This window comes from Diadema setosum, chromosome 17, assembly GCF_964275005.1.
Source record: "Diadema setosum chromosome 17, eeDiaSeto1, whole genome shotgun sequence".
Taxonomy (NCBI): Eukaryota; Metazoa; Echinodermata; class Echinoidea; order Diadematoida; family Diadematidae; genus Diadema; species Diadema setosum.
Genome location: NC_092701.1, coordinates 14,615,294 through 14,643,201, shown reverse-complemented (window position 1 = coordinate 14,643,201; position 27,908 = coordinate 14,615,294). Strand labels below are relative to the sequence as shown.

The 27,908-nt window shown below is 37.7% G+C and overlaps 2 protein-coding genes across 2 annotated transcripts in view; both read right to left on the bottom strand.

Annotated features, from left to right (window-relative positions):
* Positions 1–3,758: 3,758 nt before the first annotated feature.
* Positions 3,759–26,045, bottom strand: LOC140241202 (uncharacterized). Its single transcript, XM_072320959.1, has 10 exons — positions 25,930–26,045; positions 25,226–25,436; positions 23,868–24,119; positions 23,307–23,383; positions 22,953–23,143; positions 22,331–22,648; positions 22,065–22,218; positions 21,463–21,684; positions 20,948–21,052; positions 3,759–3,946 (listed from the first exon to the last, which is right to left on the bottom strand). The coding sequence occupies exons 2-10, from the start codon at positions 25,243–25,245 to the stop codon at positions 3,759–3,761; spliced, it is 1,527 nt and encodes a 508-aa protein (XP_072177060.1). The 5' UTR covers positions 25,246–25,436; positions 25,930–26,045.
* LOC140241231 (acyl-CoA-binding domain-containing protein 6-like) overlaps positions 26,031–27,908 on the bottom strand; it is a 44,961-nt gene continuing 43,083 nt past the window's right edge. The window contains exon 4 of the mRNA XM_072320985.1: positions 26,031–26,235. Coding sequence (XP_072177086.1) covers positions 26,127–26,235 — 109 coding nt within the window. The 3' untranslated portion in view covers positions 26,031–26,126. The remainder of the gene's footprint in view (positions 26,236–27,908) is intronic.

Below are 27,908 nucleotides of genomic sequence, written 5' to 3'. Positions count from 1 at the left end.
TTTGTAGCAAAATGTACAATACAGGTCAAAAATCAAGGTCAAAGGTCAAAGAAGTCAAAGGTCAAAATTCTGTGCAGAAGTTTTGAAGCCCTCACCTAGTGCCATCACATAAAGCAAACGGAATTGAAATCGGGTTAGAAATGGCGAAGGAGTAGCATTTTGTAGCAAAATGTACAATATAGGTCAAAAATCAAGGTCAAAGGTCAAAGAAGTCAAAGGTCAAAATTCTGTGTAGAAGTTTGGAAGCCCTCACCTAGTGCCATCACATAAAGCAAATGGAATCGAAATCAGGTTAGAAATGGCAAAGGAGTAGCATTTTGTAGCAAAATGTACAATATAGGTAAAAAATCAAGGTCAAAGGTCAAAATTCTGCGTAGAAGTTTTGAAGCCGTCACCTAGTGCCATCACATAAATCAAACGGAATCGAAATCGGGTTTTGGTACAATCCAAGACAATCTGATGCGATGGTCACAATTAAAAATTAATCGTGTTAATCGTAGAAAATTTTTGAACTGTCCGAAAATTTCCGATTAACGCGATTGCCACGATTGACCTCAAGATCTGATACAATCTGATGCCATCTAATAAGATCACCACGATTGCTCCACGATTAACACCACGATTTCAATCGTGGTGCCAATCGTGATAGTGGGAACCCCGCTTAAAGCTTTAAGCTACATATTTTTATGTACATCAAACATGTAACTAGAGACCTTATTCACTCACCCGAGTATCGCAAGTTCACCTTTCACGCAGTCACAATTCTAAATTACACATGGCTCTACCAAAATTTGACCAGGCATTCTCAAGTAGAAGATGAACATGTACAATAAGGGCCCAAATTTGGACCCCCCCCCATTTATAGTATAAATTTTAGCCCATCACTTCTGCTTCTAGAGAAGGACACTTTTTTTTTTTCCAAGATTCCTTAATCAGGGGGGATGGGGAGGGGGCGGGCAGGAGCATAGTGCCCATTTTAACAAATTGAGATCCTAACCCCCTAGGAATGTTACCTGCCAAGTTTGGTGAACATCCATCATGAGGTTTTCAAGAAGAAGATGAAAATGTACAATTTAGGCCCCAATTTGGACCTCCCCACCCCTCCCCCCTGCCCACAAGGGGGGCACCTCTGGATCTGCTATCAAACAAACTTGAAACTACAGTCATTAATGTACTTACTCATAGTATTAACTTAGCTCTATCACTTCTGATTCTAGAAAAGATTTTTAAAGATTCCCTTATTTTCCCTGAAGAGTGATCGCAATAGCTCAGGTGAGCTAAAAATGTACACTGTATTCATTATTCAACTAGAACTTTGTGGGTGTTTGTTATTATATCTTTAAATCATGTGACTCGCAATAAGCTGTAACTACAGGACCCATGCTGCGCAATAAACCTACTTTTTAATTGTTACACTAAAGTGAACAAATGTGTATTCTTTGTTTTACTTGTTGACTGAGTTTCAGTACACTGTCTTCTTTGATTTGTTTAAACCTACATTTTGCAACTCCTGGGAAATGTAATATTTGTATGGCACCTTGTATTCTCACAACAGCTGTTAAAAAATAACTTTTAAATGTACAATTGTACTTTACTATTTTTACTATTAAGTACTTTCTTGTTTTTAATTCTAATAACAGTACAGTCAACTCCACATAAGTCTACTTTGACTGGAAAAACACTCATCAATTTGGGCTATCTTTGGCTTCTGCATGTTCAGAGGAAGTTGATATACATGACAGCCCAATATTTTACTTTTTGCTATATTTAAAAAAATTACAAATATGTATATTTAACTTTTTTTATTTCCAATATTTATTTTCACTATTTTCCTTGATACTTTTTCTTTAGAGAGAAGAAATACAGAGGAAAAACATTTTTTTCTCTATTCTCTCCCACTATTTTAGGGGCTCTGAAAAACAGCTTAAAAATATATTTTTCTGCTATCTTATCATGATTTCCAAGGTAATTTTAACTATTTTCTGTCTATTTTTTCTCTATTTTTCTTATTTTCATTTTCCAGAAAGAAATATTTAGAATACATGATTTTGCTATTTTTCATCAATTTTCAGGTTACTTCTGGGCTATTTTTTCCCTATTTTGGACGTGAAAATAATCTTTGCTTAGTTTATTTTTCAACTATTTTTCATCTCGGGTGAAAAAGAATATAAATATATGTTTCTTTTTTGTCTTTTTTTTTCTATTTTCCATCTAATATTTAACTATTTCATTTTGACTGGGGTTTGCATATGTGCTCTTAAGTGTGTGCTCTGCTCGGGAGAGGCGCCACGCCGATGATGTAAACAAACTGCTTCTATATTGGGAAACTGGAAAATTTTCAGCATGTATGCATGGGTGGAAACTAGCTGTTTTGCAGAGGTTTGCACTCACAGAGTGCTTTTTTTAGTTTTGTAAGCCAATGTGCCCCCAGTGTCTTTGAAGTGTCATATTATTCTGTGTGGAAAATTAAAGTAGATAGATTTAAACAAGAACTCCCTGTTCAAAGTTGAGATTTATTTCAATGAATAATTTGAGGAAATGTATAACATATTCTCCTCTCCCTCCCTGATATAACTCAAACTTCATTAAGTACTCAATCTTTAAAGTTTAGTTTGTGACAGTGATGAGCACACTGTTGCTTGGAATATTGTTGGCACATATGTCAGCGGGATCTTATATTTGGGCAATTCCGTAGTTAGGTGGACATGACATGGATAAAAGAAATGTGCCTCTTTATCTTACCCTTTAATCTAGGTATCAACTAATGCCATGGATGTTCACCAATCATTAGGGTCTTTCAAATTCAGTAGATTTTATTTTTCGTATTCATTGATTTTGTGAGATATAAAACCATCATTTAAAATGTACATGTGGGACTGGGAACGCTGAAATTCACTTAAATGCAAATTACAGTTGGTTCCTTTGAAATTTTTTCCTCAAAGTTTTGCTAAAGGGTAAAAGATGAATACATTTAAATACTCCAGAAGTCATGTGACATTTTGTCAATTACAAAAGGGTGAAATGACCTGCGGAATTACTCCGGACAAATGTAACGTTACTAACCGTAATGTTACTAACCATGCTTTTGGGGGTCTAGCTAAAAAATTATTGGTCGAACTGCTAAAAAAATTTGCATGAACATTTGTCATGATGCAATAATTGATATTAATGCAACACTTTGTTTGAAGTAACTTGAATTTTTGCACACTTTTTGTTACAAGACATTGATTTTTTTGTCATGTCCTTTTTTCGTAACGTTACTAACCAGCCCTTTAAGTTGCTATAGCAATTCTAATATTTCTTGGATTGTGTTCATTCTTTTCTGTATCATAAACCTGGGAAGGATGAACATGTTTTTGACATAATTTTGACTTGAAGTGAATAAATGGTAATTTAGTGGTAAAAACAAATATCTAAATTTGTTCAAATGTAACGTTACTAACCGCGGAATTGCCCATTACACCTCCAATCAAATTCTTCATTCAAATAAATCTCAAACCTTAAATGGTTAGTTCTCATTTAATCTTTCTTATTAAGCTTATACTACAGTTTTTCCAATCTTGATATGTTTACCAGCCTCAAGCCTGGTCTTGCTTGTCAGGCGCTGTAGTCATTTGCTAGGCTTACCTGTAAACACACCAAATTTATCTGAATGGGTGCAATTAGCAAGGAAATGAATGTAAATATGACCATACTGGGTTGCAAAGCTCTCAACCTACCATAATGTAGTGGTGTCTGGCCATCAGAATCAGCTGCATTTAGATTAGCACCACATTTGAGGAGGAGTTTGACAATGTCAAGGTAGCCCCTGTCACATGCCCAGTGGAGTAAGGTAAGACCTTCAGTGTCAGGTTGATTGATGACCGTACCCTCAGTTGACAGCAATATTTGCACCTGGTCAACTTGACCTTCTTTGCACCAGTCATATATTGATTTCTGATTGTCACTGAAAAAAAAAAGAGAAAATGCATAGAGAGAAAGAATGCATTAGTGTTTCTATTCTTCCACTGACTCCTTCACATGAATGTAATTATTATCATCATTCTCATTATTGTTAGTGTCAGCCTAAATACTGCAGATTAGCTGTAGGGATCTGAAAAAAAAATTAAGGGAAATTATAAAACAAATTATGAACATGGAGTTGGAACTGCTTCTCTGTAAATAGACCTTATGCATTGATGTCGCAACTTACTTTATGAGTGATTTCGACGCCATCTTTGAGGATAAGCAATGTCTTAACGATGCACTCAAGCATGTATAGGTCTACTATGCGTGTGACCGCGGAACTGGATTCACTCGATTATGACCTTATTGATATTTTAAGCTACAGACATTATCACATGTTTCAGCTTCACAATGATGTCATTGTGAGTGAACTATGGCCACCGAGAAAGTAATTATTCAGGTTTGAGTTTCTTCAGTTTGTCTCCCTCTGCAAATGAAAATTTGTTAAGATCATAACTGCTGATCTGTAAATTAACAAACATGTCGGAAAAAAGGAACCAGTGGGACTCGAACCTGTCATCTACTGCTTTCCGGGCAGCGACACTACCACCAGGCTGTCCCTGGTTGCCGGCAGTGACTTTCATTTACTGTATACGCTATATATTTCGCGTGGGTTTTATTTTCGCGAATTTCGCGAGTCGGGAGCTATTCGCGAAATTAACAACACGCGAAAATATTACCTTCCAAAATGAATCCCTTGCCTTGACGATACAAACATTTTACGGCTTACCGAACAGACCATACTGGCTAACGCTAAGCTTGTTTATGTACATATAGCATGTCCACGTTTAACTACTAGTATACACAGCCCAGTCGCGGTCGCTGTGGTAGCATTCGTTGCTAGTAAGTTGAAAATTCACACTTTCTTTGCCACTTCATATTTTCTCTGGTCCCCCAATCGCGAATTTAACCACTCGCGAAAATGTGTGACATCGGCAATTCGCGAAAATTTATGTACGCGAAAATTATAGCGTATACAGTATCCTATGCCTTGTCTGCCTTGGACTACTTAACATAACAATGTTGGAATTTCGGAGCTTGGGTATTTGTTCCATGTTCATCGTGTCACTGCCGGCAACCAGGGACAGCCTGGTGGTAGTGTCGCTGCCCGGAAAGCAGTAGATGACAGGTTCGAGTCCCATTGGTTCCTTTTTTCCGACATGTTTGTTAATTTACAGATCAGCAGTTGCGATCTTAACAAATTTTCATTTGTAGAGGGAGACAAACTGAAGAAACTCAAACCTGAGCCTTCACCCCTCTGAATAATATCTTTCTTTCAAAGTAATTATTGCCACGAACATTGCCAGATGTTTGCAAGATCGCGTACTACTCGTTTCCCGCAGTCGCTTCTTCATGTACAGGCGACCCGCCCTATCAGGATCATACATGAGTATGTATTAGGCATGCGCAATTTGTGGAATCATATGCTCTTTGCCAGCCTCAATATGATATTGTGAAATACTCTTGGATGGCATCTAAGACATTCATAAATTGTGGGATGGCGGATGAATTTTTCCGCGAAGTCTTTCGCTGGAAAATTGCTACATTCTCTAGAGCAGTTCAAAGAAGCTTTGAGTGTGGTCGCTGCTCAGCAAATCAGTCTGTGCCGCTACTGGCAGCTACCACAAGTGGACGACCGGCCAGCGCTGCTAGCATGTGCGCACACACTCTACACACATACTGGCACACACATGTATTGATGCAAGCATGTCATACGAGTAGCAAGGTAATATATTTCGTTTTACTTCTTCATTCAATCGCCAATATTTATTCCAGTAATTTTACTATCCTGAGTTCAGTTGTGAGAATGAAATCTTGTGGCCCAAAATTGTCAGTTGCTTGAGCGTGTTTCACGTCATTCTTGGGAAAACTTGGCGGCATATAGCACCTTCATTTTCAACAACCAAAGGTGTGCGGAAGTTCAAAACATCCTTGTGTCTGTTGCTGCGATTTACAAAACTAACAACATGACCAAATTCACCATTGACACACAGAAAATAATCTTGGAAGGTCTTAAAATTAGAATAAACTGATGTCACACAAGTGCCTACCCTGTATAAATACATTGTGTACCTAGCTGTGTTAGCAACGCATCGCTTGCCCTCAGGGAGAGGGCGCCCTTCAGTTTGCAAGCTGTACGTGTGACGTTGTATACACAAGGTCTATGGTGCAGATTTTGAACTTTTTATCAATGCTACATCACTGACATTCTGCATGTTTATATGCTAACAATAAAGAGATATATGCAAGCAGCAAAAAACACAAAAAACGAGACTTGAAACTCGTCACTGAAGACGAGTTAGGTGATACGCTGGGAGTCATCAGATATCGGTCATCCGTGATTGACAACAAAAACAATGTACTATAGCGACTTTAAGTTATATTGCTGCAATAATATGTTAGTGAAGGCGAATTTTTTGTACCTTTATGATTCAGATCAAATTGTTTCTATCATGCAAACCACATGGAAAGTCCCGTGTGTGTGTCTGCGTGTGCAAGTAGACCTACGTAAGTAGATAAACAGGTTTTCTCAGTGCAGTGTATCTGTACCATGTTGTCCTTGACACCAACAAATTAAAACATGATAATAAAGTGTTTCAAAGATCATCTTCACTTCAATATTGTCTTTTCACATATGAACTTTGACCATCTTTGCACCAGCATAACTAAAACTGCTGTATCTAATCTTGTAGTCATTATATAATATGATCAGTTGGGAGAGCTCTTACACCTACAAGCCTGTAAAATTTTCCAGCAGTAAAGCAATGAAGCTTCCAATACAAAACAAATGGAAATAGAGCGAGTGTGTGTGTTTACATGACAATGTGATTTATACCTGGACGAAATATGGCGCTATATTGTAACTACTTACTGAACCCTTTTAAGGGCTCTGCTGCTTGAGAATCCATGTTCAGCTAGATGAATTGTAATTTGGCGATAACCAAAAATTAATTCCCATGAGCAATAGGAGCACTCTAACCTCCGATACAAAACAAGGGAAATTGCGTGTTTGTGGGGGTGCATATACTTGATGAACTACAGTCAACCTCGCGTAAGTCGACATAATCGGGACTGAGAAAAACACGTCGACTTACGCGAATGTCGACTTACGCATAAGTCGACATTTTGTCGACTTATAAATGAAAACTAATTTCCCCTGTACAGAGTAAGATTTAGATCACGATGCGGATCGCTACCCAAATCTTACTCCTTTTGCCGCCAAAACATGCCTACTGACATCAGCAACAATAATGTTTTAGTTCATGCATATATCTCGTGCGGGTTAGTAACGACAACGCACAATTCCCAAATCTCTAGAGAGATTTTGAGAGAGCGGGATCGGAAACCTAGGCCCGTGTCTAGACACCTTACGTTTTCAACTTGATTTGAAATATCAAACGCAAATTTCTCAAATTGCATTAAACTTTGCGATCTAAATTCAAGTGCGTTGCTGCGAAGATATGCGTGTGATTTCGTATGATTCTGTCGAGATAATTTTTCAGTGCCGACTGAGTTGAAATATGTGTGATTTTCGTTCCCTAAGTCGCTATATTTGTTTTGCTTAAATTTCTATTGCCATACTCTGAAAATGAATTGTTCTCGCGCTCCGATTCGCAACATTACCGCTCTGTACGGCGCGGGCCCGTCTGAAATAAAAAGAAGAAGAAAAGTTTGTTCATCCGAAAACGATATCTTTCGGACTACTAACCTTCGTAAAAACAATCCTCTTTCCATTGTCGGACTAATTTAACTTTGGACTGAGATTTAAACCTTCGGCATAGCGAACTTTAACAGTAATTTGTTATCATTCTGTTATTGACATTTCGTGAAGTAGCATGCATTTTGGTAGTTTGAAACGTGTAAATGTTGCGACGTCTTTCCCCTGCAAGTGCAAACTAAGTTCGGTCACGGCGAAGGTTCCGTTACGAAATTAAAAATAATGCAAGTCTTTTCAACAATAACACACTTTCGTAAATCTTTCTGCGTTTAAACGCAGTTTCTAGTTTCGGACAAAAACCGCAAGTCTTTTCTGCAATGCTCTTGCGTTTTGAATACAGCGTTGTTTGTGATTTGATGGACTTGCATTAAATTGATTTTTAGAGTTGCGTTTAAACGCAGTTGAGTTTAAATTTCCTACAACTTTCTAGTTTCGTATGATTATCAAACGCAAGTCTTTTCAGCGTTCCGTGTGATTTGATGGACTTGCATTTGATTTTCAGAGTTGCGTTTAATTTTTAATTTTGCTTACGAAACAAAAAATAATGCAAGTCTTTTCAACAATAACACACTTCCGTAGATGTTTAGAGATGCGTTTAAACGTAGTTTCTTATAGTTTCGTACAAAAACCGCAAGTCTTCGCTGCACCGCTCTTGCGTTTAAATACAGCGTTACGTGTGATTTGATGGACTTGCATTTGATTTTTAGAGTTGCATTTAAACGCAATTGAGTTACAAAAAGTTCCCTACATTTTTCCAGTTTCGTATGATTAGCAAACACAAGTCTTTTCAGCGTTCCGTGTTATTTGATGGACTTGCATTTGATTTTTAGAGTTGCGTTTAAATGCAATTGAGTTTAAGTTTCCTACAATTTTCTAGTTTCGTATGATTATCAAACGCAAGTCTTTTCAGCGTTCCGTGTGATTTGATGGACTTGCATTTGATTTTTAGAGTTGCGTTTAAACGCAATTGAGTTTCAGATTCGTACAATTATTTTCTAGTCTCATGATTATCAAACGCAAGTCTTTTCAGCAATGCACTTGCGTTTAAATGCAAAAGTTGCGTGTGATTTGATACATCTGCATTTGATTTTTTGAGTTGCATTATTAGTTGCATTTTAATTTTCTAGAAAGGGCCCGGGTTTCTTATACCGCTTCGGAATAATCAACGTTAGAATATTCGGATTAACAAAAACACCTATTTCATGTTCGGATAATGAATACTTATACTGGGACATATAGGTGTACAAAATTTGTGCGTTTTGAGAATAACGAGAGGGAGAAAAGGGGTAAAGTGAACTGCCTTGGGGACTACATGTAATACTCCAGTGTAAATGAGTGTATGCCCTTTCTATTCTGGCATACAAGACAATGGACGCATGACGCGAACGCTACCGCACCATACACTAGCGAATTACCGATTAGAAATGCAGCGAATCGCAGCGAGAAAACAATTCCTTTTCAAAGAATGGCGATAAGATTTTGAGCGAAAAATTATGTCCGCTTAGACGAGGGAATTAACACGTATTTCAGCTCAGTTGGCACTGAAAAATCACGTCGACTTACGCGAGTTGTCGACTTATAAATGTCGACTAAGACGAGGAAATTTTCAAGGAATAACAACGGCAAAAATCGGGACTTTTTTATCGTGTCGACTTATGCGATGTCGACTTAAGCGAGGTTTACTGTAGTAAGATAAATGACATCGGAGTGAAGCTGAACTGCCTAAGAAAAAAAGAAAAATAAAGAAAAAGAGAATAAAAATAAAACAAAATAAAACAGCGTCTTGTGGGACTCGAACTCCTCGTCCTCCAGTATGACAATATGAACATGCAGTGCGCCAAGCGACTGAGCCACACAGCTCTCCCGAATATCAATTGCGAACTTAAGTCTATCTAAGAGAGATTCTTCGTCTTGATACCATTAACACAAATTTATTTTGATATTGAAATTTTGCCCTGATAAGGGTGTCTGATCGATGTCTCCATGCCAAATTAAGAAAATTTGTCGTCTCACGTAAAACATATTTGACTTTCAAATGAAACAGAGCAAAACTCAAACGTGCCCACGTACATGAACATGCACTGCCATTGAACAATGTACTGCCAGCTGGGAATACATCTTCAAGCGACTGTGATTGACTGTGATGGTGCTATTCAACTTCCCACAACTGGCAGCGTGGATTCGATCAATATACAGTTGTAAAGATAAATTGGGAATCGTTTCGTCAAGATTCCATTCTCATTTTCAGTTTTAAACTACAAAATTGTCAACATGATGTGGATATTTGAAAAAAATAAAATGCATGATTACTACAGCTTATTGTGTCAGCCACAATATACTTTAGATTTACAAGACATAGAGCAAAAGCAACTGAGATACAGGTGCTAGAGAGATAAGAGCAAATGAATGTCAGAAATAGTACCTCAAAAAAATTAATTCCACTTTTTTGCTTTAAGATGACGGTATGATGACGTCATTGATACTTGAAATGTTATTTACAATTCGTATGCTTTTGTAATATGCAATAAAAACATAGGGTTGCTGGACATTTTCAAGAGTTATGGCGAAATAAACAAAGACATGTTTTTTTGCTATATTTGCACATAGACGTGTGCGCGGATTTTTCACTTTGACGCCAGTGCATTCCTTTCTTAATGGTCAAAATTGATCGGAAATCAATTGATATTGCTACTTAATATACCAGGAATTGAAATCAGTCTAAAAAAATGCATTTTCATGTTGCCTACGCCCTGTGTGCGCAAAAACGCACGGACAGACGCGTATGCGTGGAATTTTTTGAAACGCTTCAAATTGTCTGAAACTTCGAGAAAACCGGTCAGGAAGTTGTTTTGAGCATTTTAAATTTTTGATGCGTGCATACACATACACGCACGTCATGATGTCCTGGGTAATTAGCATAGTACTGGACGATTAGGTGTGAATTGAACTTTGTGTCTACCGAAATTGAATGAAGAAATGACATTTAGTTATGAAGTTATGATCGATCATGTGACATTGTCTAAAAATCACAAAATGGCACATAGATGACGTCAGGGATATGTTATCATCATGAAAATGTTATTGTCGCTAGATATTGTCATGAGATATGTTGACTGAAAATTTCATGTTATTCCGTCATGTCATTGTTGAGTTATACACAACAAAAAATGTGGCAGAAAGAAAGAAGAATAAAAAAAAAAAGAAATAAAGGAAGATTTTGACAATCACAATAGGTGATACGCTGATAGCATATCACCTAACGAGATGTGACACTCATCACTTGAAGGTGAGTTAGGTGATACTCTGGGCAGTCATCTGTGATTGACACATTGACATTTAGAATTTAAAGCAGTATGAAATATGCTGTTACCAATTCAAAAGCAATCACACCCTTACATTAGGCAAACCTCAAATTTTGCCTCTGAAATCGATGGCAACACTCATGTACCAGTGATTGCATCATGCATTAACTTCACTTCATAAGTTCCCAGTGCACCGTGTCATATATTGTATTATTACCTATATAAGGTAGCTTTGCGGGGTAATGGTAGTTTGTATTTTGATCGGTCGTCAAGGTCAGCGGGCAAAATTAGTGGGCATCACCCTTCTCCCGGGTTTCGCCATTCACTTTACATGTAAACTTTCCGGTCAATCACAAAGAGGAGACATTCACAAATACGGGACACACGCACCGCAGAAGAATGCCAATAAACCAACTCATACAAGGTTGACCTCTTCCATTTGTGCTCAATAACTGCACAGTGACCATCAGTTATTACAACTCTCCAAATTGAAACAGAAGCAAAAACAAAGTGTGAATAGTTCAGAGGTTTGAAGTTTGCCTGTTACAACTACATAATATGTATCTTGGAAGTTGGAGTTGAATGATGTGCATTGATGAACAATTTTGCAACTATTCAACATGTTGGTGATGATCTACAGGTAAGTCAAATGTGGCTTGATCTATATCATAGTGTATAGCCGTATTCACAAATTTTCCTAACTTACCTAGGGGATAGGTAATAATAATGACATTGACTGGCCTTGAGGGAGATACCAGAAAATACTGCCTGCACTGAAAGAATATTTTCTGGTATCTCCCTCAAGGACAGTCAATATTATATGAATATTCCTCTATCTGCCAGGGTTAGGTGGGGTCATCCCACGAGACCGACCCCCACGAGTCATACGGTCCATGAGACCGACATCAAAAATAGGTCCATGAGTCATACAGCCCATGAGTTATACGGCTCACGAGTCACACAGCCCATGAGATTGACACTACACACAAAAGGCTCACAAGACCGACACTAAGCAAAGAAAGCCCACGAGACCGACACTACACAATAAAGGCTCATGAGACCGACAGTACGCAAAAGAGGCTTACGAGACCGACACTAGGCAAAGAAAGCCCACGAGACCGACACTAGGCAAAGAAGGCTCACGAGACCGACACTAAGCAAAGAAAGCCCACGAGACCGACACTAGGCAAAGAAGGCTCACGAGATCGACAGGATGAACAGCGCCATCTACGTGTCAATTTGGGGGGAGGGGGGTGGGGAATGCATCCAACCCAATCCATACCCATGTTGTGCACATTTAAGGTAAAGATTCTGCTGGACCTTCTGAGTTTTTGAATCTCTAACATTACATTGAATTTCTTCGTCTCTTGAAACAGGCAAAAAAAAACCCCCAATAAAACAAAACAGCAATGTGTTGATAAAACAAAATGGGGGCCATTTTGGGTACCATTTGGTTTTCGGGAAGAACTAGCGTGTATTGTTACTTACGTTATTCATGATCTCTAAATAAGTATTTTATGGGGTTCCTTATGTCTCAAAATATATATTTAGACATTTAAGTACGTATCTGGGTTACTTAGTTGCAGGGATATGGGAAACTTAGGAAATGGCGGCCATTTTGTACACCATTTTGGATTTCTGAAAGTGCTTAAATGCTTTATGTGTGTTCAGAATCTCTGAATAAGTATTTTATTAGGTTCCTTGTGACTCAAAATGTATATTTCGAAATTTAAAGTGTGTATAGGTGAAATCTACTTGCAAAGTTATGAGAAACCCCCCCCCCCCCCCAGGAAATGGCCATTTTGGACACCATCTTACATTGCAGTACTTGCGTGCTTCTGTGTGCTTCAGCAATGTATTTTATTGAGTTCTTCATGCTTCAACACATATATTTAGATACTTAAATCTTGTATTTGAGATACCTGGTTGAAAAAGTTACAAGAATTTCAGGAAATGGTGGCCATTTTGGAAGCCATCTTGGATTGCGGAAAACGCTCAAAGAGGATTTAGAAGATATATTTAGAAGCTATATAGCCTTCGCTAAAGAATAGGCCTAAATGTTATCACAAATGTTACTCGAATAAGTGTCCTTTAAGAAAACGCTCAAAGAGGATTTATGAGGACTTTTAGTATCTTATTCTAGACACATTCCTGGAGCTATCCTGAAAAATGAGCTATCATGAAAAATGAGCTTGTTACCAGAAATGTCCAGTGTAAACTAATACTCTTGCCCTAAGTGGCAAACAGAAGGCAATCAAGGAGCAATGAAGGAGCAAGTTTATAAAGTCTCTTTCTGAGGGCCATGATGGAACAGTATCAGAATATTTAGGAGCTATAGCCTTCGCTAAAGAATAGGCCTAAATGTTATCACAAATGTTACTCGAATAAGTGTCCTTTAAGAAAAAATGATGGAAGTGTATTTGTGTATCTGAAATGTTAGTTAATTTTTCCAAAGATACGTAAAGGGACTATCTAACTGTGAGCAGCAATTGTTTGTGAATGTAGCGAATTGAAGGTTTCGGCAGAAATTGTGAACATGTTCAAAATTTCTATGTGACAAGAAAAACCGGTTGCAACAATGGAAACTGTTTTCGAGTTTGATTGCAACTGTTACAGAACCCTTACGAACTTTGAAATCTGCTTTTATTTGCTACTTTCACAAACAATAGCCACTCAGTCAGATATATCATTAACATATCTTTGATTATGACAGAAGTTGAATTAGATGTCAAAATTAAAATACTAGATCGCATGCTAAAATTCAAATCAACTCATCTCCCAGCAAACACACCCATGTGGGGCCCACGTAGGCAAACATGGGTAAAAGGTGGGCAAGCCGGGTTAGAGTTGGGCAAGGGCTACTCGAGGGTCATCCTTTAAGGGGCCCTTGTGGGCTAGCCAAGGGCAGAGATGGGAAAAGTTGATATGGTTTCACATGGGCACAGACAGGGCCAGCAGGGAGCATGATGGGCTTTTGTAGGGCTAGCCCTGCCTTTTTAATGTGAGTGAGTGTGTGTGCGATTGTAAGTGTGCTTGTGTGTGTGTGTGTGTGTGTGTGTGTGTGCATAGGGCCTATAGGCCTACAGTTAATTGCTACTTAAACCCTTATAATTAATCAAACATGAAGGGGCCCCACTAGTCCAGTCAATCTAGCGATTTTTAGGGGGTAACCCACCACTAATTGCAACAGTAGGAATTTCACTGCAGAGCAAGTCGTTGAGGCCTCCTGAACACCATACTAAAAGTCCCAAAAAATCCAGCGGGGCAAAATAGTAAAATTTGCATAATATGCATATTAGCACCTGAAATGAGAGGAAATTGACAGATCTCAGCTTCCCGTTATCCAATTTTAAAGATTTAAATGCATAAACTTATATTTTGTAGGTCAATGAACACGATAGATGCCTTTTCGAATTGGTCGTACAAAAATGATTTACATAAAATGCAAATTAGCGGTAACTGTAAGAGTACATTCATAACACCAGTACCCACGTTGGCATATTAATGCACATTTTGCATATGGGGACGCGGGGTTCAGGGAGTAACTTTGGGCGCCTCCCAAGGAGCCGCTTTAAATGTGCACCACTCTTTACTATATAAGTATTGTAAAGCAATGTCTTCTGTATTGATTACATTGCATTTCTTGAAAACAAACTACCCTTGCTATAAGGCACGATCAAATTTTGACAGTATGTACTTTTGGAACATATATATTCGCGTTATATGATATTATATGTTTTCTATATTGCCAAGAGGATAAAGGGCATTTCGGGGGCACACGCCACAGGGTCGCCCCTCAATAAGCACCCTTTTTATTGTGTAGATCTTGTAAAGCAAATCTTCTTCTATCATATTCATGACTTTTCATTTATATAAGAGTGTATTTGCTGAATTGCTAGACCTACATTTAAAACCATTCACGCTAGAACAACTGCATTTGCGTTGCTAATATCTGTATCTTGTCATAAAGGGCGTGAGCGTAGGTGTAAATTTAGACACCTCCCCAGGGATTACCTTTGCATGTCCACCTTTTTGACAATGTAGTTAATGTAGAGCAATGTTTCCTCTACTAATTAGTTGCATTTTTTTTTTTTTTGGGGGGGGGAAACAAAAGTGCCTTTGCTATACGGCACGATGGAATTTCGAAAACATGTACGTTTGGAACATATATATTCGCGTTATATGATATTATATGTTTTCTATATTGCCGTGAGGGTAGAGTATTTTTGGCACATCCCACAGGGTTGCCGTTTGATGCGCACCCTCTTAAGTGTATAGATCTTGTAAAGTTAAGTTTCTTTTATCATTTCCATGACTTTTCATTGATAAATAGTGTATTTGCTGTATTGCCGGGACTACTTTTAAATTCATCCACGCTAGAACAACGGTGTTTGCGTTGCTAATATCTGTGTTTTGTCTTAAGGGTGCGTGAGCGTATGGTGAGGTGTAATTTTGGACCATTCCCAAGGGATTGTCCTTTAACATGTTTAATGTTCACCGTTTTGACAATATGGATATCGTTAAGGGATGTCTCCTCTATTAACTACAATGTATTTTTGAAAACCAAAGTGCCCATGCTGCATGGCATGATCGAAGTTTGAAACATGTACGTTTGGAACATATAGTATATTCGCGTTAATGATATTCAATGTTTTCTATATTGCCGTGAGGGTGGGGTACTTTGGGGCACATCCCACAGGATTGAAATTTAATGTGCATCCTCTCACTGAATAGATATTGTGAAGCAATGCTTTTTCTATCATTTCCACGACATTCATCGATATAAAAGTGTGTAGCTGTATTGCCATAACTACTTCTAAGACCATGCACCAAAGAACGTCAGTATTTGCGTTCATAGTATCCGTGTGTTGTAATTACGGGGCTTGAGCGGAGGTGTAATTTTGGACACTTCCCAAGGGATTGCTTTGAAATGTTCACCCTTTTGACAATAAAGTTAAGGTCGAGCAATTTTTTCTTCTTTTAATTATATTGCATTTCTTGAAAACAATAGGGCACTTGCTGTACAACCGTTGGAAAATTGGAACATATTCGTGCTAAATGATAGTGCATGTTTCCTATATTGCCCTGGGGGTTGGATGATTTGAACACATCCCACTCGGTGGCCTTTGATTGTGCACCCCTTTGACTATATGAATAGTGTAAAGCATTGTCTCTACCATTTAAAAATCATGAAAAGTAAAGTGTTTTTATTTACAACCCGGCAAAACGACTTTCTACGTGCATGTACAACTGAATTTGCTTTGGCATATAATGCATGTTTTGTTAACCTGTTTTGGGACCACGAAGGTCAAGGTATGGGTGATTTGGGCACTTCCCAAGGGCTTGCGTTTGAATGTCCAACTTTTTGACAATATAGTTATTGTAAAGCAACGTCTCCTGTATTACCTGAATTGCATTTTGCGAAAATAAAAGAGTATGTGCTAGACAGGCGGAAGAACTTTTCAGAGGCATGTACCCATGGAACATTTTTTTCGCTCTTATATATACTGCATGTTTTTCATTGCCTTTAGGATTTCACCTTTTTATCTTATAGATATTGTAGAACAATAATTTTTCTATAACTTCCACTGAAATTTAATGGAAATGAAACGAAAAGGACGTTATAGTGGGTTGTTTGTTTGTTGTTGTTGTTGTTTTTTCTCGCTTCAAACAGCTGTATTCACGTGTATATACTGTGTTTTGTACCGGGCTGCGAGGGTATAGGGATAAATTCGGGTACCTCCCTCCGAGTCGCTTTGACTCATGTGCACCACTTTTTAAAGATATACTTTCATGGAAATAGTCTTTGCTAGACGGCCAAACGACTTTAAAAAAAAAAAAAATCTTGTATGCTTAGAACAACAGAAATCGCGTTGGTTGATGCATGTTTTGCAAATGGCCGTGGGGATATGATCGATAGGGGCAACTTTGGTCACTACCCACAGAGTTTCCTTTGACTGTGCTATCTTCAATATCTCAAAACCCTCAAGGGTGCGAGAGCTGAATCATCCAGATTCGAATAAGCAACTCTGCAAATAGAGTTCATTAATTGCAAAATTGTACAAGTTATAGATGTTGACAGTTGTTTATATTCGTACTTTGATTCTACGTAATTAATGGATAAGCTTTCATTATCTGTCTGCTAACGAACTATTATTCGCTTAAAATTATACATGCTAGGTTTCTAATGCTGAAAAGTTTGTTTTTGGTGAAGAAAAACTGAAATATCACATTTGAAAACTCTTGATATGCTCATATCGGGCACTTTAGGGCATTTGAATATTCCGTTGGCTCGGTACCCTTTGCATATTATGCAAATGAGGCCCAGATTATGTACATGGAATTGTTTGCATCGCAAACATATGTTTGCAAACATATGTTTCAACACTTTCGGTGTTCCAATCTGAAACCTAGAAGCATAGTTTTCATGGAAACACTGTATTTTTATCATTATTGGAGCTAATTTGCATATTATGCAAATGAGGCCCAGAATATGTACATGGGAATGTTTGCATCGCACTAACTTACATTGCAAACATATGTTTCAACACTTTGGGTGTTCCAATCTGAAACCTAGAAGCACAGTTTTCATGGAAACACTGTGTTTTTATCATTATTGGAGCTAATTTGCATATTATGCAAATGAGGCCCAGAATATGTACATGGACATGTTTGCATCGCACTAACTGACATTGAAAACATAAGTTTCAACACTTTCGGTGTTTCAATCTGAAACCTAGAAGTATAGTTTTCATGGAAACACTGTATTTATATCATTATGGGGAGCTAATTTGCATATTATGCAAATGAGGCCCAGATCATGTCCATGGAAATGTTTGCATCGCACTAGCTGACATTGTAAACATAGGTTAAAACACTTTCGGTTTTCCAATCTGAAACCTAGAAGCACAGTTTTCATGGAAACACTATATTTTTATCATTATGGGAGCTAATTTGCATATTATGCAAATTTAGCCACTTTACCCCATTGGATTTCTTGGGACTTTTAGTATGGTGTTTAGGAGCCCATAACAAGTTGCACTGCAGTGGAATTCATACTGTTGCAATTAGTGGTGGGTGAAACCCTATTTTGACTGGACTACACAGGGGCCCCACATAGGACTAAAGGGCACATATCATGAATATTCACGCCTATTTATGAATATTCAAATGAGAAATCTGGGTTATCTATAATTTTAGTAACCATGTCTTCACACATTAGTGTTTTTGGGGTATATAAAGAACTGTGACACACAATCATCAGTTAGGATTAGGAAGTAGGAGGTAGGCCAATAGGGGTAGGACATTAGGATAAGGTTAGGATAGGGTTAGGATTAGGGCATAATCCCAGAGTGTGCTTGTACACACACTTTCGAATGAGCACATATGTCCGCTACGTGCAAAGGTGGTGTGCGTTTACATATTGATCGATAATGTCATGGCCTTGAAAACGTAAACATACCTCGTGAATGATTTATGCTTTTTTTTTTTCCAACCCAAATTTTCACATGGCCAATCACAAAAAAGAACCGAGTTATGGTTGGAAAGAAAAGATCTCCAAACCTCATGCATAATCATAACACAACATTCATAGTTACTAGATGTTAATAAAATCATGTTAGTTTTGTTTTTTTCTCTACCTTAATTTTCATTTAATAAACACTGTCATATATGATTTATTTATAGATTATCAATTGTTACTCATAATTATTGATTAGAATTTTTTTTTGTATCTAACTTGTTTGAATAGTTATGAAGGTCCAGCCAATCACTTTTTTACAACTTGTATCATTCTATTCTTGAGTTTTTTATTCACTACCACGTCCTTCCGAAGATGGGGTGCAACAAGATGTTTCAACCTGATATACACAAGAAATCTGACCAGTTGTGTTTGTTGCACCAAACTGTTTTGCATGCTGGAGTGATACGTTCCTGATCTTATGTTATATAAGTTCATGGATTTTGATTGTTATCATAGGCTACACCTGAAACTTGTTTTTTCTCTTTATTGGAAATATTACATTCTTTTCAGATGTGACAGCCGCAGAATTTCATTTTCATCGGTGTCTCGCTCGCGCTCCCGCCATGTGCGTAGGCGCAGAGATTGGGTATCTTCCGATCGCATGCACGGTCGCTGTTCGTTGCATGAACGTACCTGTACATATTGCATTGGCGCATGCTTGGGCTGTGGCAATGGCCATAATGCTATGTTGTGGACGGTTAGAATAGAAATAAATGCTCATTGAGGAGCATGGTGCCCAGGTTAATTCTATTTTTTTATTAAAATATACATCTAGATTCTATATGAAAGTTCTTCTACGGTGTAGCTTGAGACTGTCACTGACATTGTAGATCTAAATTACTGTTTGTTTATTCAATTGTAATGTTATAGTAATGTACCACCAATAAATGCAATGCCAATGGCAGTGGTGGTTCGAGATAAGATTCTACTAGAACTTCAAAAGTACATGCATGTAGACCCATGAGCCATACTTTATACTATTAAAGCTATGTTCCAGGTCCAGTGGCATGCTTGTTGCTGGCTGTTACTCAGTTAGGAGTGTTGCATTACCAAGAAGAAGTAGATTTTTCTAGGTGCATCTCATGGCTCATGTGCCAAAATGCCAGTTTATTACAGATCACGAATAATATTAATTGTGGGTTTAAAAGACAAAAACAGTGCTGCACATGATTGTGACAGATCTAAAATGTAAAAAGTATACTGCTAATATGGGGGGAGGGGGGAACCTTTCATGATCTCCAACCACGCGGTCACCCTACTCTCTCACCATGAAACCTCCAAGACCGATGATCATCAACCGCCACTCACTCTTGGCAACAAATCAACACCATCAGCCGCATTATCCCGAAGGAGCACATGTCAATCATGAAATGCTGACTGAATGAAGAAATGGAAGGTAAGAAGAGAATGATATTCATTGGGTGTAATCACCTCGTGACTACATTTATCAATTTGGGTAACAGTGTCAGTATCTTTACCCAGTAAGCTGATGTTGCTTTGCTTCCACTGCAAGTACACAAACAATCACAGAAGCAATGGGCTTCATGTCATAGATAGATAGTCATGTTTGACTATTCTCTCACACAGCTTAGTATGGTATTCCAAATGAAATAATAGATCTACTACAATGGATGTTCATGAGAGAAATCTGTGGCGTCGTATGTACACATACATACATTGTGTAATTATACAGTACATCTGTATGCCTAATATTGAGCACAAAAGTATGATATTGATGGTACACTTTTCCCGTTCATATCCGTCACATATATCACAATGTAAATGAACCTGGGTTTACTGTTATGTTTTGACGGGGAATTACACCACATCATGGTTATGATCAGATTATCATTCTTCTTCTGAATCATAATACAAGGAAAACGATCATATCATTGATATAATTCATATCCTAGTACTTTTATATAATATCAATGTAGAAATATTTCTATAAATTGTGAATCTATAATTAATTCTATATCAGTCGCAAATGGAATCATAGCCATATTATGATTGACCACTAAAACAGAATTACATGGTAAAACATAAACAACAAATTAATCATAACGATGGAAAATAACACACAAAATAAGAAAAGAGATGGAAGCAACCAATTTAGTACTTATTGTGAATGCTCTTGACAGCTTCTTTTTGTAAAACAATATTGTATGTGAAACTTGTAAGAACTTCACACTCTACCATAGTGCAAGACCCACAGTCAATGAGAACTGTATTTGTGATAATTGGATGGACAACTCTGGGTCCACTGGTTCTTTACAGACTGAAGAGTGAGCTTCAGCTTATCGTGGTAGCCACGCAGGTCTCCAACGATAGAGTTCAACTGACAGTGGACAGACTCGCCACCCTGCTCTCCCAGAAGACCGAGTGATGCCTTCCACTTACACAGCCAAGGTATTGTGTGATCTTCTAGGAGATGCTGCTTTGGAGTTATCTTCTCATTCCCAAAGTTTTCCCTCACAAAGATGAAGTACTCTTGGATGTTTGCATCTGAAGGTGAAAATGTAGAAACCAAAGTACAAAAAATTTATGTTTTGTATGACATACCAGTCTACCACCATATTCACCCCAATAGTAGTTAGGAATGTTTTTATAATGCAGCCATACTGCACTGTGATAGGAGACTGTCTGCTTGATATCTTTTCAAATTATGTATACCAAAACAAATTCAAATTTTAAACAAAATCTACTTGTAAATTAAGATTTACACATTATTTTCAAAATATAGAGACTGTACCACAGAGATAAACAGAAACCCCCTACTAGCACTCATAACACAGAGCAGTTACATTTAAAAACTTACTTCAGATTATTGGTATTTCACTCAAAATGATATGGGCTAGAGAGATACACAATGTACCATTCTCTATAAAGTAAGATGCATGATAGATGTATCTTACCAAGCTTGATGATGTCATCATCGGTAAGGAAGGCCCCACTGTTGATGCCTCTGTGGCAGTGGCCAAATAACTTCAGAAGTTGATTGTAGCGGCTGTGAAGCTGTGCTGCTTCTTCTTGTAGAGCAGCATCGTTGGGGCACAGTTCCTTCACAGTGTCAGTTACCAATGAGGTGAGGAGGTCCACATTGTTTGGATGTTTAGAAAATGCAGACAATGTCCAAACTGGATTTTAAAGATTTAAAAGAAAAAAAAAATGACTTCATGTTTTCCACTCTGTCATTATCAAAAGAAATTCAAATTAAATTTGTAACTTTCCTTTGCATCATTCTGCTACAGGCAACTCCTGTTTTAACCAAGTCCCCTGGACTGGCAGTTTTCTCATGAAGTACATTGAAGTAAGTAAAGATATTGATAGATGATGATTTTGGGGCTTGAATTTTTACTCTGTTTTATCCAAAATTTCACTATAACTGTGTTCATTGTGATGGGAATACACTGTATATGATAGGCATTAATGCACCATCTTACTGATACATATGTCAAAAAGTTTAGTGTAAAGCAGTGTGTTACATTTTTTTCTTTGTCAATGATGTAATTTTCACTCACTTTCAGGCACTTATGCACATGGTTTCCCACAAATGCTGGTCCATGATATGCTTGTCTTGCCACGTGCAACTTCTGCAGGACATCCTCCAGCGCAGAAGATACAGGTCCTGCCCCAGGGGGAAGGCCGGGTAGGTTTGAAATGGCCTTTTCCTGAAAGGAAATAAATGTGGAAAACTTGATACACATGTGCCTTTCTATTTTACAAATATAAGCAATGTGATAAAGTTTAATATGAATGTACACAGTTGAAGAAACTGCTTACCAGTTCAGTTTCCTCCTTCTTCTTTTCGTCTGCCATTTGCAGGATCACTGCAGGGGGTTCATTCTCAGGGTACAGGAGGCCCACCGTGGTGTGTTGTTCGATGAGCTCAGCGATTTCATCATTGACCTCCTGTACCCTGGACTGCAGACTCAGCTTCCTGACGAGAAGACTAAAGGCCTCCTTGGCAGCCAGTTGGTCCATAGTGTCCCCTGCCATCTTCTGGGCAATCTTCAAGTTCAAGGCATGGCAAGCATTGCACAGGGAATTGTAGTGCTTGTGGAAAATGCCAAGGGACATATGGAGGCCAGGGAGACAGACCTGATTCAAAAAATGAAGGAGCATACATTTTGTCATGAGATAAGTAGGAGAATCTGTCGGAGCAGGCCTGTATCTGCATGACTTATACTGTATTTAGTAGTATTCTCCTCATGTGTGTTCATTTCTTTTCAGAGTAGTGCATTGTAATGTACTTGATCAATAGAAAGAGATTTTGATATATTTTTGTAAACTTCAAAAGCAGATACTTTGTAATCACATGTAAGCTTACAGTGAAAAATGTGGCAATTTCTTTCATTTGATTAATTATTGATGTCTACAATTGATACTATGTTCTTAGACTTGCCTGATCCAAGGAAATATTGAAGAAGGGCTCCCTGATCACAATGTTTGCTTCTTTGGGTACACCCCTCAGTTTGAACTCCTCCAGGGATGCTTTCAGGCTGTTCATTGTCCGCAGAGAAGTAGATTGCCTCTCTGATGGATATGCTGCCATCCCCTGCTTTGTTGATGTACAGTAGAGGTAGCAATGACGGCCTTGAAAAAGAAAACAAAAACAAACATGCCAGTCAAAATTTAATAAGTAAAGTAAGGCAGGAATTCACAAAATTATTACAGGTAAATTATAACTATGGCATGTACAGTGTTCATTTCACATAATATTTCTTTATTTTCACATGATTTATGCAAATGAACTCACCATTTGGTCCTGTCAAGCCGTACATTCTCGTTAGAAACTCATAGTCCCCAAACATGAACAGACGCACTTTCTTTTGTCTATAATGTGAAAAGAGATAATAATGTGCTTAGTTACAGAACTGTTTGATACAGGGCACAGCTATATTTACAGTATGTTTGAGAAGTATAACCACTAAAAAGGTTATATCAATTTCAATATAATTTTTTATGTCGGTTTATTTGGAGCTGCATTCCATTATTTGTTTTGTTTCATTTATTGCATTTTAATACACAGTTCAAGTTTACTTTATGGTAACTGTTACACTAAATGCTTTCTTACAATCATTTGATCACATAATTGTGTTAGAGTGAACGAAACAGTAACATACCATCCATCCATCATTGATGTTGTTACTTGTCCTAAGTTTATCTCCAAAATTTCATTGTTTTTTTTTTTTTAATAAATTCAATGCTGCATTTTTCTCTTCAGGGATAATGAAAACTTTACTTTTTGTGCCTTTCTGCAGGGAAATCAACAACAGCTTGAATATGTCACCATCGCCTTCATTTGCCGAGTATATACTGGACAGTAAACATGGACTTTATACTAGCCTCCTTGTCGATGAAGCCAAGGCCTCCATCTGGGGCTGCATCGGTTTGAGGGCTATATCGATGTTGAATGTTGAGTCTGCCCCTGGGAAGACGAGAATGGTTTGTGTGTTCTGCAGACTGTTCGGGCGATGTACATTTGCCACCTCCTCCCTTGTCCCCTTCGACCTTGATCCATACTTCATCTGCTGGAAGCTGACCCTCATGCCATGTCAGCTCATTGAGTCTGTATTAAAGGTTAGTGGTAAACAAAAAACAATTGTAAATTTGCAAAGTTGTTTTGAAATTAACTTTTGTGTTTTAATTTTTTTTCTACCTCATATTTTTTTTTGAAAAATCGACATTCATATGTATGAACTTTTATTGCAAATCTAACAAAGAGTAGCGAGACCATGAATTTGAGATGCTGGAATACCAGATTCAAATCTTTCAAATGATGTAAATTGCAATACTAATGGACTTTCCTATCATATCTAAATAGCAGAAAGAAGGTACACACTCTAAAAAGTGTTTACTTAGGAAAGAGACTTTTATGTTTGAGGTCTGTTCAAGTGTTCAGTTTCACCATGCTGTACCCTGCGCAGTGAATGGGAGGAGTCACGATATACAACTCTATAGCAGCAACAATGAAGGAATTTTAATATTATGCTGAAATTAAGCATGCTCTGTAAGCACATTCTATCTATGACTAAAACCAACTTTCAAAGCAGTAACATCATCCTTTCACAAATTCAAGTTGAAAGTGAAGTGTCATGGGTTTGTAAGAATTAAAGGGGGCTCTAAACCATATGTAATCACACTATTCTACAAAAAGAAAAGTGTTTTTAAAAAATGCAAGAAGTCGGTTTCCTGTTTGTTTTATGATTCAGAAATTTGGAATTGTGCAGAAGACTTTTTTCAGAAAGTAAACAAAATTAAAGATCTACTAGGTTGACCTATTTCACCTACCCATGGGTAAGTTGAAAGTGAAGAGTGTGTCAAGGGTTTGTAAGAATTAAAGGGACCTCTAAACCATACGTAATCACACTATTCTACAAAAAGAAAAGTGTTTTTAAAAAATGCAAGAAGTTGGTTTGCTGTTTGTTTTATGATTCAGAAATTTGGAATTGTGCAGAACACTTTTTTCAGAAAGTAAACAAAATTAAAGATTGACTTTTCACCTACCATGGGTATTTGAGTCCTCACATACAATCAGGTTGTGCAACTTTTTGTTGGTTTTGTGATGCACGGTCTCATTTTCTCCTGGCCTGTGCATGATTTTGACACTACCCACCACCCCCTTCCATACATTTCTGCCTTAAAATGAAATTAATGGTGTGCTTTTTATCTTACTGGTCGTACTGATCCAGCATGTTGAACACAAGGGCCTTCAGATCTAGAGTGTGGACAAGGGGTGTGTCCTTGATGATTACACTTTTGGTGACCTCGCAGAGTGTTTGCAGTGGCACCCTCTCTCCTCTCAAAATTCTCACCCACGATGTCTGCTTGCAGCTGGCGCACCGCACTTTCACACCCAGTAGCAATGTGCCTTTCTTTCAGCCAGCTATTAATGAAAAAAAAGGGGGGGGGGGGTTAAGATGCTGATATTGGGAATTACATAAAATGTATGGCATGTGAAAGGAGATCTTGTACATGAACCTGTTATTTTCAGTACTAACAAAAAATGTACATGATTCAATGAAATTAAGTTACTTTGATGTCTATTTACTGTTTTTGTCATACAATGCAAGTCAAAATTTTTTGGACAAAAGAAACATACAAACAAAAAACTGCTGCTGAAATAAAATTTGACTACCTACTAAGTATGTGTTTACTATGATTTATACACATGTAAGTTCTTCTATTTCTGCCAGATACATGCAACCTGCATTCATTTCAGCTACTTGCTTTCAATTGAATTGATATTAGATTGAATTGGATTAAATATAATACATATGATGAAAGTAGATGTTACATTGTTTTTTTGCTTTATGCAGGTTCAGATCAAACTGTTGATATTGCTATTCTGAATTTTTATAATAAGTTACGAGACTCACTTTTTCAGATGCCTAAGCTTCTTCCAGCTCAGGTTGAAGAAGACCTTTAACTCAAGGATATCCCCTTTTGGGATTGACATCCCCAAGGATCCCAAGACATCCTTAAGCTGAGCACGTGTGACCTCATGCCTCAGCTGTGTGGTAGCCCCCGCATCCCCGCTTGCTACCTCCTTTCGCACCACCTCATTCCCCGCTTGCTACCCGTTTTTGCACCACCTCAAGGAGTGAGGACCTTTTTTTCTTTGTCTGCTCCGAGCATTTGTCACTGGGTATGCTTGGCGTTGAAATGCGGATGGTGTTAATTGGCTAGGGATTAGAGGGCATGGAATGAGATTATCAGACGAGTACATCTTTCTGCTGGTTCATATCTGATGTTTTTTACTATCCCTGCAAGTAAATTGACTCAAAAAAGGAAATGATACACAGTTTCGCTTCTTCGCAGATCTCTCACTTTATCACTTCAAAATGTTGGCAAGCATGAAATTTCATCACATGTATATCTGAACAGTAAAGTATGCAAAGATACATAGGTAATAATTTGGGGACATAATTTTTTACTTCCTTGTATCAAGGATTTTATTTTAGCCCAGTTTGTTAAAATGTAAGTGTACTGTATGAACACATATGAAATGACAGCAATTTTTTTTTCTCCTCTACTAGAAATTGTTTAGCCTCCATGTAATGCATGTAATGATTTTTATACTCTCTATATTTTATGATACTGATAATAATAATGGAGTCTTTTAATGCGTAATGTCCCACAATATACACAATGATAAATTTCATGGCAATCATGAAGTTACATTTTCAGAGTACAGTAAACCTCGCTGAAGTCGACATCGCAAAAGTCGACAACTCGCTTAAGTCGACACGATAAAAAAGTCCCGATTTTTGCCTTTGTTATTCCTTGAAAATTTCCTCGTCTTAGTCGACATTTATAAGTCGACAACTCGCGTAAGTCGACCTGATTTTTCAATGCCAACTGAGCTGAAATACGTGTTAATTCCCTCGTCTAAGTCGACATAATTTTTTGCTCAAAATCTTATCGCCATTCTCTGAAAAAAATTGTTTTCCTGCTCTGATTCGCTGCATTTCTACTCGGTAATTCGCTAGTATACGGCGCGGTAGCGTTCGCGCCATGCGTCCATTGTCTTGTATGCCAGAATAGAAAGGGCATACACTCATTTACACTGGAGTATTACATGTAGTCCCCAAGGCAGTTCACTTTACCCCTTTTCTCCCTCTTGTTATTCTCAAAACGCACAAATTTTGTACACCTATATGTCCCAGTATAAGTATTCATTATCCGAACATGAAATAGGTGTTTTTGTTAATCCGAATATTCTAACGTCAATTATTCCGAAGCGGTACAAGAAACCTGGGCCCTTTCTAGAAAAAATGCAACTAATAATGCAACTCAAAAAATCAAATGCAGGTGTATCAAATCACATGCAACTTTTGCATTTAAACGCAAGTGTGTTGCTGAAAAGACTTGCGTTTGATAATCATATGAAACTAGAAGATAATTGTATGAACCTGAAACTCAATTGCCTTTAAACACAACTCTAAAAATCAAATGCAAGTCCATCAAAATCACACGCAACGATGTATTTAAACGCAAGAGCGTTGCAGACAAGACTTGTGGTTTTCGTACAAAACTAGAAACTGCGTTTAAAGGCATCTCTATACATCTACGAAAATGCGTTATTGTTGAAAAGACTCGCATTACTTTTTTTTATTTCGTAAGCAAAATCAAAAATTAAACGCAACTCTGAAAATCAAATGCAAGTCCATCAAATCACACGGAACACTGAAAGGACTTGCGTTTGATAATCATACAAAACTAGAAAATTGTAGGAAACTTAAAGGACAAGTTCACCTTCATAAACGTAAGGATTGAGAGAATGCAGCAATATTAGTAGAACACATCAGTGAAAGTTTGAGGAAAATCGGACAATCGATGCAAAAGTTATGAATTT

Coding starts and splice junctions, on each gene's coding strand:
- LOC140241202 (XM_072320959.1), bottom strand. CDS start 25,245: ATGCTGGATCAGTACGACCA. Junction 23,144..23,306: donor CGGCTTGACAGGACCAAATG/GTGAGTTCATTT, acceptor TTCTTTTTCAAG/GCCGTCATTGCTACCTCTAC. Junction 3,947..20,947: donor TCACACAATACCTTGGCTGT/GTAAGTGGAAGG, acceptor TTTTTTTTTCAG/TGACAATCAGAAATCAATAT.